The sequence below is a fragment of the Monopterus albus genome, unplaced genomic scaffold (assembly GCF_001952655.1).
Source record: "Monopterus albus unplaced genomic scaffold, M_albus_1.0 scaffold110.1, whole genome shotgun sequence".
In the NCBI taxonomy this organism is placed as follows: domain Eukaryota; kingdom Metazoa; phylum Chordata; class Actinopteri; order Synbranchiformes; family Synbranchidae; genus Monopterus; species Monopterus albus.
The window spans coordinates 1,170,564-1,182,538 of NW_018127990.1; the positions used below are offsets into that span (position 1 = coordinate 1,170,564).

At 40.4% G+C, this 11,975-nt stretch overlaps 2 protein-coding genes across 3 annotated transcripts in view; both read right to left on the minus strand.

Annotated features, from left to right (window-relative positions):
- LOC109966406 (protein SSUH2 homolog) overlaps positions 1 to 7,919 on the minus strand; it is a 9,071-nt gene extending 1,152 nt beyond the window's left edge. The window contains exons 1-11 of one of the 2 annotated variants that reach the window (XM_020611224.1): positions 7,828 to 7,919; positions 4,789 to 4,860; positions 4,608 to 4,679; positions 4,418 to 4,493; positions 4,124 to 4,253; positions 3,582 to 3,642; positions 2,770 to 2,891; positions 2,369 to 2,431; positions 2,152 to 2,231; positions 1,065 to 1,157; positions 555 to 660 (exon numbers count right to left, since the gene is read on the minus strand). In XM_020611224.1, the coding sequence (XP_020466880.1) occupies positions 555 to 660; positions 1,065 to 1,157; positions 2,152 to 2,231; positions 2,369 to 2,431; positions 2,770 to 2,891; positions 3,582 to 3,642; positions 4,124 to 4,253; positions 4,418 to 4,493; positions 4,608 to 4,679; positions 4,789 to 4,860; positions 7,828 to 7,840 (888 nt within the window). In that variant the 5' untranslated portion in view covers positions 7,841 to 7,919. Of the gene's footprint in view, positions 1 to 554; positions 661 to 1,064; positions 1,158 to 2,151; positions 2,232 to 2,368; positions 2,432 to 2,769; positions 2,892 to 3,581; positions 3,643 to 4,123; positions 4,254 to 4,417; positions 4,494 to 4,607; positions 4,680 to 4,788; positions 4,861 to 5,169; positions 6,755 to 7,827 lie in introns of those variants that run through there. The other variant, XM_020611225.1, reaches the window with a different exon arrangement.
- A 1,442-nt stretch (positions 7,920 to 9,361) lies between these two features.
- Positions 9,362 to 11,975, minus strand: part of rem1 (RAS (RAD and GEM)-like GTP-binding 1) — a 10,942-nt gene continuing 8,328 nt past the window's right edge. The window contains exon 6 of the mRNA XM_020611099.1: positions 9,362 to 11,658. The gene's annotated coding sequence lies outside the window, so the exon portion shown is untranslated. The remainder of the gene's footprint in view (positions 11,659 to 11,975) is intronic.

Here is an 11,975-nt window from a genome sequence, read left to right on the forward strand (position 1 = left end):
GGCATTCCCCCGGAGGAGCTGGAGGAAGTGTCTGGAGAGAGGGAAGTCTGGGCATCTTTGCTTAGACTGCTGCCCCCGTGACCCGGTTCCGGATAAGCAGAGGAAGATGGATGGATGGATGGGTTTTTAAAGGAACATAATGAAGAGAGGAGAGTCTGAATTTCCTGCACCTTTTCTAGAGGAAGTTTCCAGTCTTACCTGAAATAAACAGCAACTCCACTAACATCAGAAGAAATAATTACATTGACACTATCCTGTGGAAAACCCTAAGAGTGTACATTTAGAAAGAGCAGTGTGTGTATGTCTTTCTATGGTTGAGTGGGCAAAATTTAGTTTAAATTGTTTTAGTGAAGACATTTCTGTGAGGACATTGAGGCTGTTCCTCACAACTTCCAAACCATCTTTGAAGGTTAAGAATTATTTAAAGGTTAAGCTTAGAAAAGGGTAGGTTAGGTGGTTTAATTTACTGTTAAGCTTAGGGTATATGTGTATGTCTAGACTGTCTGTTTATGCATAAATGGTAAATAAAAATCTTGAGTCTTAAGTCTCTCTACCAGGTACTGGCTGATCTTGAGCAGCTCCTTCCCGTTCGCTGAGTGAAGCTCATCAGCCTTCAGACCAGAGTTCTGCTCCACCATGAAGTCCTCCACGTGGTTAGTCCTTATCACACAGATACACAAACACATAAACATACACACATGAAGAATGGTATTTACATATTTTAATCAGTTTTTAAAAGTTGGAAGGAGTGTAGTCTGTATTTTTAGTTGAAGCTTACACCATGCATTTTATCTTTGTTCCACCAGAGAGCGCTAAGTCACTACTGTCCATTCAATTCACTTTATATGAAACTACATTAAAGCCACTATGTGTAGATGATGCCTGGAAACTCTGTCTCCTCCTCAAATTCCTCAAGAACCTCTTTCAAGAACCCAGGAACCTTTTCAAGGACCCATGTCACATCTTTCAGGACTTTTAAAATTTGTTCAATGACCACTGGAACCTCTTCAAGCACCATTTGAAATTACTCGAGGACCCCCCAACTGTGGTTTATCAGTACTCACCACTCCACCTTGAGCTGGATGAAGGTGAGTAATCGCTGTTTTCCCTTACAGGTTTGGCACTCTTTCATTCCCTGAGCATTACACATTGTACACCTGCACACAGACACAGACACACAAACACACATCTCTTTAGTTGTTTGATTTTTGATGGACTTCCTTCCTTCAGGACAGACCTTGGGCTTCATGCAAGAACCAGTCATGTGAACACATTTTTTTCTTAAATGGCATATAAAAGACATTTAAGAGAATTTGTGACATTCTCAAATTCCAACCAGACCTGTCATACAAGTCACAATTTGACTTCCTTCCATCACAGGGGAACCGCAGTTGTTTGAACTATAGTGGCTTAGTCTGAATGAATTTGGAGCTTAAATATGATACCACCATTTTTTAAATAAAAAAAATATACACTAATACAACAAACTTAACACTAAGTCGATATTCTGTTCACTACATCATCATGGCTGCTTCTGGTTATTTATGGAGAGATATCAGAAAACAAGAGGAAACCACTAAGGCTTTAGAAGCTCTTAGAACCCCCCTAAAGACCACTCAAAACATTAAACTTAAAACATCTGCGGATACCACCAGTGACCACATGTGGTGCCAAATCATCATGATTCTATCCCCTCTGCTTCTGGTCTCATGCTTTTATTTTGACACTACTTCCTGTTACAGTCTCATCTCAGCTGTATTATCGACCTGAGTGTTACTTGTTGAATCAGACTCCTGCATTGTGTATCGTATTTGTCTGACCAGTGCTCTTATTAAACAGTCAGTGTTCTGTTTTTACTCATCTGGCTTTATAATTGAGTTTGCCCTCGACATTGTGGGCAGCTTCGCACGCTGTCCCTGACACATCCAGAACTGAAATTTGATGGATTATACCTTAATCCTAAAGTCAGGGGTCTAGTGGTACATCTGAGAGGTCATTAGATTATGAAAAAGATGAGCCAAAACACATTCTCCTTCCTAGTTTCCCTCCTAGTTTTACTCATTTTGACCTTTTAATCTGCTCAAATAAGACAAATATAAGGAGACTTTCATGTGAGGATCAAAGAACAAATAAACCCCCCTGGCCCAGTACTTCTGTTTGCCTGTGGCATCACATTGAGTGCAGTGCTCCTCATTCTTCTTCCCAGAACCGTTACACATGCTGCACGATTTCTGCAGACACACACACACAGGAATATCAAAATGGCAAATATCTGTTTATGAATCTAACACATTTTCAGCTTCTATTATTTTTTAAATCTTCACTTTCACTTTTTTTTTATTTTTTTTATCAGTGATTGACTACTTACATGTCCACTTCCTTTGCACCCATCACACGGCACCTTCCCTGTGGCAACGCAGGTATGGCAGTCCTAAACACACACAATAAAAATAATGTTGAATACATTTATTAAAAGGCAATATCAGGGAGAACATGCAAACTCTGCACACAAAGACATAGGATCAGCTGGGGCTTGAACCCAGAACCTTCTTGCTGTGAGGCAACAGTGCTAATTGCTACACCGGCATGCCTCTCCTTGACTATGTGGACTTTAAACTACATTTACCCATCAACAATAAAGGTCTCTGCCTGGCTTTTGGATCAACAGTTCAGAACTCAGTGAGGAGGGAGGGGAAGTTAATTAACTTAATTTCATGTAACAACAGCAGCAAAGTAATCTCTGACAGACAGCTCCTGTTAACCAATCACCTTAACAGAGGAGGTAAAGGGAATCCGGAGTTCCTGCTTGTGATTGGTGAAGAGGTTGGGGGGTGTGGCCTTGATCTCCCAGGGCAGAGGGGCTGTCTGGGTGTTGAAGTCAGCCATCTCACCTGTCAGGAGACATCACACACACCTCAACTTTATATCAATTGTCAGATCATATTTTTTTTTTCCTGATTTGTCAAGGGTCAACACCTCTTTTACAGTCACATGGTTTTAATGGTGTCATTTGATAAATTCTTATAAAAATATTGATTATAGCTGCTTTAACTTTAACTGCTTTATCTAAGTGTATCCAGATAACTCAGTCCTCCTGCTCTGTGAGAGTGATAATACAACTATGTTCTAATTTTCAGCAGTTAAATATCAGCTTTTGAATGTTGAAGATTGAGACCAGTACTTAAATTCTGCAAACCAACAGCTCTATTGTTTTTACCACGTGTGCGTGCTGTTGTGTGTCCATGTAAGGACTAGTTGGGCACCCTTAGAGTGAGGTCCTGCCATCACTTTATCATTGCACTGTTCAGATTGGGTTTTAGAGTTAAAGGCCACATGAAACAAGCAGTTAAACTTCCTATAAGACAGAAAGTTACCAATGAAGTCGGCACAAATAACTCAACAATCCAATCTTTTTACTCTACTTACTCTTCATAACTGACGTAACCTACTGGTTTACACTCAAGGTCGATGACTCGCGCAGTGCAATGAAATGTTGAAGAAGCAATTGTACCACTTTCAGTGGATGTCTAAAGCTAAGAATTAGGTTTAGGTGGAACAAATGTTTGTGTGTGTGTGTGTACCTTCATGAGGTTTGTGGGTCCACTCAGTTGACCTGGACTCAGTGAATGTCTCCAGTCGGTACTACAGAACAGAAAACACATGTAACAAAAGACATTACATGTGCAATGTTAATAACATTATAGCTGACAGAGGTACCAGTGTTCAAAATACACCTAATAAACAGAATAATCCCGGGAACAGAACCAGTAATTAGTTAAAATTAATTGTTATATTAAAATCAGTGGATTTAGGGAGGAGTCTGCTTTGAGCGTAACATCACTAATAACCTTAACTTAAAGGGGCATAACCCAGTGCAGATCATTTGTTTTTCCTTTTCATTTTATAATCTTTATTGTTTTCCTTTAGTTTTGGCACTGACTCCATGACTAAAGGAAAAAAAAAAAACAGCTGAAGACTGCTGAACAACTTAAAGACCACCTTTTTGTTGCCTTCAGCTGATGATACCAGGATATGACTGGAGCATCCTGAAGTAACAAACACACCAGTAATAATAATAATAATAATAGTAAGAGTTTTGCCAAGAATATGAACATCACAGCACCCTGAACGTGTTGTATGGCTCCATTTTGGTGATGACTCCCTCGTTGGCCGGAGAGCTACTGTAGCAGCACTGAGATGATACAAAATTCTTGAACGCCTCACGAGCTACATCCTCTGACAGAGAGGGGATACTACAACACACACACAAACCATCAAGAATCACATTATGAATTTAAGCAGAACAACCAGACTGCAGCCTTTCCACATCCAACAGACACAGAGCAGCACTCATGTGACTGGTTGGTTGTTACAGGTGGATGGGCAGCTCAGTGAAACAGGTGATATCAAGTCTTACCTCCAGCTGTCAGGTACAGAGCCTCTTTGGGGCGGGGTTACAGGCTCCACAGGCATGGGAGGGGGAAGATAACCTCCTGTAGCAACAACAAATTTTGAAGGAACATCCAATTTTTTTTCTAAGTAACAAATTTAATCTAACAACATGAATGTTCTGCGAAGAGTTATGATCTGGACTCCACGTACTGTACCTGATCCTGCCTCATAGCCGGGCACGTTGCCAAACATATTGGCTGCAGGGACATTGAGAGGGGGATACACAGCTGGAATAAACAACAGGAAACAGGTCTCAAGCAAACAATCAAATCATTTAAAGCTACAAAGAACTAAAACTCATCTTTATTTCCTGGATCTGGACTCCACGTACTGTACCTGATCCTGCCTCATAGCCGGGCACGTTGCCAAACATATTGGCTGCAGGGACATTGAGAGGGGGATACACAGCTGGAATAAACAACAGGAAACAGGTCTCAAGCAAACAATCAAATCATTTAAAGCTACAAAGAACTAAAACTCATCTTTATTTCCTGGTTCAACCTAGAGCTCAGTGTGTACAGTCTCACAGATTCAGAGATCAAGCAGGCTAATAATTGAAAACATCTGGTTAGCTTAGCTTAGCATACAGGACCAGGAAATGGAAAGCAGCTGCAGGATTCATGGGTACAAGAGGGAGCAGATAACCTTTTGCCCCAGCAAAAGCAAGGTTTTGTTAACCTCAGCAACAGGAAATGTTCTAGAAAGAGCTGCACCTACGTGCTCCCGGGCACACTACCAAACACGTTGGGTGCAGGTCCACTGGGATACATGGCTGGAATAAACAACAACAAGAAACAGTTCTTACCCTAGACCCAAGAAGTTTAAAGCTAAAACAAAACTGAAAAACATCAGTTTTTCAATGCATGGTTCAAATTAGGGCCCAAAGTGTACAGTTTGACAAATTAGGAAATCTAATCAGGCTAATAGGTGAAAACAATTAGGTAAGTGGTTCTTGAAAAAGGAACGTCTTTTAAAGAAAATATATAGGCATTTAAAGAAAAGCAATTAAAGGAAAAACCTCAATAAATAAGTGGTCACTTCCAGGATGACACGACAGGTCACTGAATGGTTTGATGAGGATGAAAATGACATGAATCACATGCTGTGGCCAACCCAGCTGAACACATGGGAGACTTTGGACTGACGTGTTAGGCAATGCTCTCCATCACCATCATTAGAAATGAGAGAATATCTTTTGGAAGAATGGTGTTCATCTGTCCAGTAGAGTTCAGAGACTTGGAAAGTCAATGCCAAGGAGCACTGAAGCTGTTCTGGTGGCATGTGGTGGCCAACACCTTACTGGGACCATTTATGCTAGTTTTACCTTTTATGTGTCACCTGTCTGTATGATAAATATTCATTTGATTATCTTAGCTTAGCATACAGATTGGAAACAGTTAGCATGGCTCTCTCCAAAGGTAACATCAGCCACCAGCACCTCTGAAGTTCACTGATTAGCACATTATATCATGTTTGTTTAATCCATATAAAATTTAAATTATAAAAACAACATGTTGTGGTTTTGTTATAAAGTATGTGGTATATGTGCTAGGCTATTGATTTATAGTCTCTCTCTTTCTCTAGAGAGAGAGAGAGCCTGGCTTGCTTCCAGTCTTTATGCTATGCTATGCAATGCTAACTGGCTTTGGCAGTGGCTTCATACTTAATGTGCAGACATAACACTGGTGTTGAGCATTAAAATGCGGTTGATATCAGGAATGGGATCCTTTAACAGAAATTCTCAGCTGTTTTTAATGAGAACATCTTTTATAGAATCACAGTTTGATTGCCATTTCATGCCATTTTAATTCTGTTGAACCTCTGCAAGATATGCAGGCATCAAACTTTTCCATTACAAACTCCAGCTGATCTGATCTCTTCTGGTCAGTTTCTGCCTTGTCACTCTGAGGCTGCTGTGGTCGCTTATCATCTCGGTCAAGATTCCTCTCTGATTGGTTCCTCGGTGGTGGAATAAACTGACGACCGGACAAGAGACAGCACGGCTGGCTGTGCTACCACACCCCATCCAGCACTTAGTGCCGTCCCACTGCCATTAATAAATTCCTCTAAGGATTTCTGCCGCAGCTCCTAGCAATGTCTGCTAACACAGCTTTTGTTCTTGCATTTATTGTAAGTTGTGCTGTACAGAAGCATCCACGAAGGAAAAGAATAGAAGGGGAGAGGAGGAGATAGGAAAGGGAAACATTTTGGGGAGTAAGGTAAGGAAGGGGAGAATAAGAAGATGGCAACATAAAAGAGGAAAGGAGATGGATTAGGAAGGGAGGTTGAAACAAAATGAGGAGGCAGAGAAGAAAAGGAAAGACAAAGAAGGAGGAGGTAGAAAAGAACTGGAGGAGACAGACAGGGAGAAGAAAGGGAGGAAAAGAAAGGAGAAAATGTGAGGAGGAGGCAAAAAAGGAAAAGAAAAGTAACAAATGAGTGAAGGAGACAGAATAAAACAAGAGGGCATGGAAGCAGTGAGGACAGCCGAGGAGATCATCGAGGTCTCTCTCCCCTCCAACCTTGGACATTTACACCACACGCTGCGTTTCCAAAACCAAAAGAATTATAAGTGACCTCACACAGCCCTCTCATATCGTCTTTACCCTTCTGCCCTCTGGCAAAGGGTACAGAAGCATCTGAAGCACTACGTTAACACCCTCTTCCTACAGGGTCAACACCCAAGGACTGGATTAACGCGCGCACACACACACACACACACACACACACACACACACACACAAACCTGGTTTCTGCTGGTGTCAAATTTTCTCTTAGACATGTCTATTCTTGTGCAATACTTGTCTTTGATGTGGGGAAGGAAAAAGGTAGGTAGAGAAGGAGAAGAAAGCAGGACTATACTGTTACATAAACATTACAATGTCCATGCTCACATTTTGCTCCATATTTTGCCTCTCATGTCCCATATCTTATTTCATATCCCAATAGGCCACTCTATTGTACCTTCACTTGTCTCTTCATTTTCTTACAATGTTAAATATGTGGACTACTTATTCAGCAGGCAGAATGTGGCATAACGCAGGCACGGTTAGGATCATAATATAAACCAACTTCATTTGCTTTTGAGACTATTTCAGTAGATCGACAGATAGATAGATAGCAGTCAGTGAAAACAAAGGGCGGGTCCACCCTGATTCTCTGTCCAACCAAAAGCAAAGTTAAAACTGCTGCTCTTAGGCCCTTTAAACCCGGACCAAACGCACACTAAAAAGCTAAAGATGGATTTGAATCGCGCTAAGGTTGCGTGAAACTTTTTTTTCTTTATAAAAAAAAGGTTATTTATCTGCCTGTGTGTTCTTCAGCAGCTGAGTGTGCACAGTGAGGCGGAGTCCCGCGGTGCGTTACGGTTCCTACCTGCGCTGTTCATCCTGTTGCAGTTTGAGAAGTTCGGGATTAACAAATCCGGACAGTCTCTGCTACACACCTCCACTGGGTCTGCTGAAGATGCAGATGTACAAGCAGAGGGAAAGCTATTGGAAACTTTCAAAATAAAAGTAGAATTAACAAACAACTTTCAGCTTTCTAACTTGTGATTTTTTTTTATTATAAATAATTTTAAAAAAATCACATATTACAGAGGGAAACGTTTGTTCCCAAATGTTCGCCAGAAAAACATTTGTTTCAAAAGGTAAGTCACCTTTTGCACACCTTTACAGTCTACACTGCTGTGGTCGATTTAATCCTACGAGTGTGTTTATACTCATTTTTTTTTAATCTTGCTCCAGCTAAACTGGACAACCCGACATAGTATGAATAAATTCATAAAATATGCATTTGAAATGAATGTATGCTTTATTTTGAAGGATGAAGGTGGTTTTCACAAGGGGTACCTTGACGTGACTGGTCTGCAGGAATGTCAGCTATTGACCTGGAATGCATTAAATCGTAAACTGACACCGGAGAAAATGGAGGACATACTGAAGGATGTTCTCCTGTTAAACGAACATGTGCAGAAACAGTAATGTAAAGCCGACGGTGGTTTTAGCAGCAATTCTGCAGCATTAGATCTTCCTTATATCGAACATATCGATCTCAGTGGAACCTCCTGATAAAATAAAGGAAAGAAGACAATAAAAATAAAAGTCCTGTCCTCACATGTTACAAAAATGCTCTCAGTGTTTTGGTACTAGTGTTGATCCTGAGATGTGTGTGAAGTGTTTTAGTTGCATTAATGCATTTTGGATTAATTGTTGTGCTGAGCTGCAACATGATAAAGAATGAAGAGTTTTGGAGAAGTAAACTCAAGTTAGAGGAATATGGGTTTCCAGTTGTTAAAAACAAAGCCAATCAGCTGACAGGATCCAGCCAGCAGGGGGAGCCAGAGTCTTTCTCACACACCTACACATCCACTGCTGGCTGAGTGTGTTCAGTTTATATTCCTGTGGGTCTTGGCAGTGTCTGAGCGTGTGACTAAAGAGGCAGAGTTACAGTACTGAGGTTTGAACACTGAGCCAAAGACAGAAAGAGGAAACTGTGTAGATTAAATAAACACAGGGAGATGTTTGATTTTCTGTGTTCTCTGCTCTGGGCTTGTAAATGAAACCCACCCCAAAGGGGCTGAAATGTTTGTAATGTCCTTTAAAATAAGGTTCAGGTCAGTGACAATGTGTTCAGATGCAGATACAGTAAAGCTCTCAGGTTTATGTTAGCCCATTAGTCTTTTTAGGTATATTTCATAGTCATCATATCATAATTCCAACATTGTGTCATCACTACATTTACTCACTTTTTGCTGGGGGAATGCCAAATAAGACACAAGCTGTGTAGGACACACACACACACACACACACACATACACACACAAATAAATAATAAAGACATTCCTGCACTTGTATTGTACAAATTGTATTGTAGGCTATGCATTGCTTATACAGATCACGAGGCCGCACACTCAACAATTCATATCAACAGAGGAATTTAGCAGTAGTTTAGCTTTTTAAAACATACTTTAATCACATATTTTCTATCATAAAGTCCTATGGTTGTTCTGCCACTTGGAAGTGACTGTCACTTTCACATGGACTGACAGCTGTGCAGCAGCACAAAGACAATGCACTGACAGACTTAATTTGAATGGAACCAAACAGGCCCTCTAAGATGCTGCTAACCATGAGCTAATGTTTTATTAACTGTGTTACATAGCTCATCATAAGCAACAGCAGATACAAATAAGTGTACATCTAGTTCATTTTCACCCAGCTGAGTCAACCATATTAGTGTTCATTTTTTTGTATCTGCCAGTTCTACTGCCAATTTTCAACCCAGTCTTGAACAGACCTGTCAAGCTCAAATTATACTTTCCATGTCAGCATAGTCACAGGAGTCTGCATAATGTCACTTTCATCAGTTCATGTCTATGCTAAGTCCCTGTTAGCCATGAGCTAATAACCCACATTGACCTTGAGTTAAGACCTCTGTTGTTACAGTTCTTACAGCTAGCTCAAATAAAAGCTGAAATTAAACTGGAGCTGATTCTCAACAAAATCAGCACAGCAGCAAAATTTTGAGCTTCAGCACCACTATTATAAATAGAACAACAGAAGAAGAATGAGAAGCAGGTCCTGCAGCTTCAGCAGTATCATCAGTTATGGTAAAAATCAATTTGATCAGCCTTTATCTTCACAGCTTTTACACTTCAGAGGAAACGCCAAGGGACATTTTTCTGATGTTTGAGGGATCTGAACTCACAGCTCTGAGTCTCTGGTCCTCCTCCACTGAGAGGATGTTTACACATCACTGTGTGTGCGTGTGTGTGTGTGTGTCATCCGGGTTGAGCAGAGTCATGCATTCTTTCCATTACCCTCATCAAATCAATGTTCAACACTCCTCCTCCATGTATTGTCGCTGTTCAACCACAGTGTGTGTGTCACCAAAATGCCCAGTCAATAAAAAGAAAGGATATTTGATCGGTAAAACTGGGACAACTAGTCTTCCTGATGTGGTTTCTGGACAAACTGCTGCTGATTTGTTGTTATTTCACAACATCTTGAATTCATTTCTGTTCGGTTTCTATAGAAATAAAGAATGAACAATTGGTTTAAAGACTGGTGATCTGACTTTTTCTCTAATGCAGGGGTCTTCAGCCTTTTTCCATGGAGAGCTAGTTTGACAAAATGAAAGTGGCTGACATACGTCCTGTCTCTGCAAATGTTTAGTTTATATCAGTCCATGTAAGTAAAAACTTTTAGCGTTTAATGCAACATTATGAAAAAATGTTATCATCATTGCACAGCGTAACTGATGCAAACAAACTTGACAGCAGCATAATTCACTTGATTAACAAATAAATAATTTAATGTCAGAGGAGGGCAGGATGCCTGTGTATTTAATTGGACTGCAGTTGTAGCAGGTTTGCTAAGTGAAGGTTGTGTTATTTAATGTTTGTACCACCAATCCATAGCTACTCAGAAACAAGGAGTGAGCTAATGGTTACTCATGTGTTAGAGACGCTTGCGCTAACACCACCACTTTTGTGACTTTTGTGGCTTCATTGAAATGTCTCAGCAAATATTAGCCTGAGATATGATACATTCACTTGTCCCCTGGGATGAAATGCAAAATTGTAACTTTCCATCTATAATGAGATCAAATTTTTGATGTATCCAGGAATTTGGCTTATGTTCAAAGACCTGTATCACTAATGGGATTCCCATCAGTGCTTAGTAGCAAATGTTTGCTTGTTAACACATTAAAATAAAATGGTGAACACAATAAATATTACACCTGCTAAGCATCAGGATCTTAAAATTATGATGCATGTTAGCATTTACCTAAATACTGCTGCTATGTACACCCTCACAGAGCTGCTACTGTAGCATGGTTGTAAACCTTTAATTCGGTTCAAGTCTAACTTCCAGAACAACACTGTCTTATATTTGGACCAATAGCCAACAGCCAATCAGGTTGTTCCCAGCAGATGAGTTTTATATAAAGCCTGAGAGTCTGAATCCTGGGCTGAAAAGCCCCAACTCTCCTCCAGACAGTCAGCCTGTTCTTTGTCAACCTTACAGAGGTGTCCAGCATGCAACCCTGTCGTCATGGCGATGACTGAGTAAATAGCCTCTTCTTCAACGCTAACGGCCCCCAGGTCATCGTGGCAACAGTAAACATCCTGGGGTTGATGTGGAGACCTGAGAGTGTGTTTTTTTTGTGAAGTGGATCACAGAGGTTTGATCCCTGCAGCTCCTGTGGAGAAGTGATTAAAACTAAATAAAATCCATTTAAAACATTAAACCAAATGATAAAAATATAGCTACACTTTAAAAGTGAGAGCACAGAGAAAACAAATGTGAGTAAACCACCTAAATACAACCAATAAACTATAGAAAATCAAACTAGAATTACTGCTATGTGGTTGTTTGCCTCTGTCAACCAGTCAAATTCACAGGAATGGGACAGACGTGAGGTCACTGACCTTGACCTTTGACCACCAAAATCTAATCAGTTCATCTACAAGTCCAAAAAGATGCTTGTGCCAAATTTGAAGAAATTCCTTTATGGCA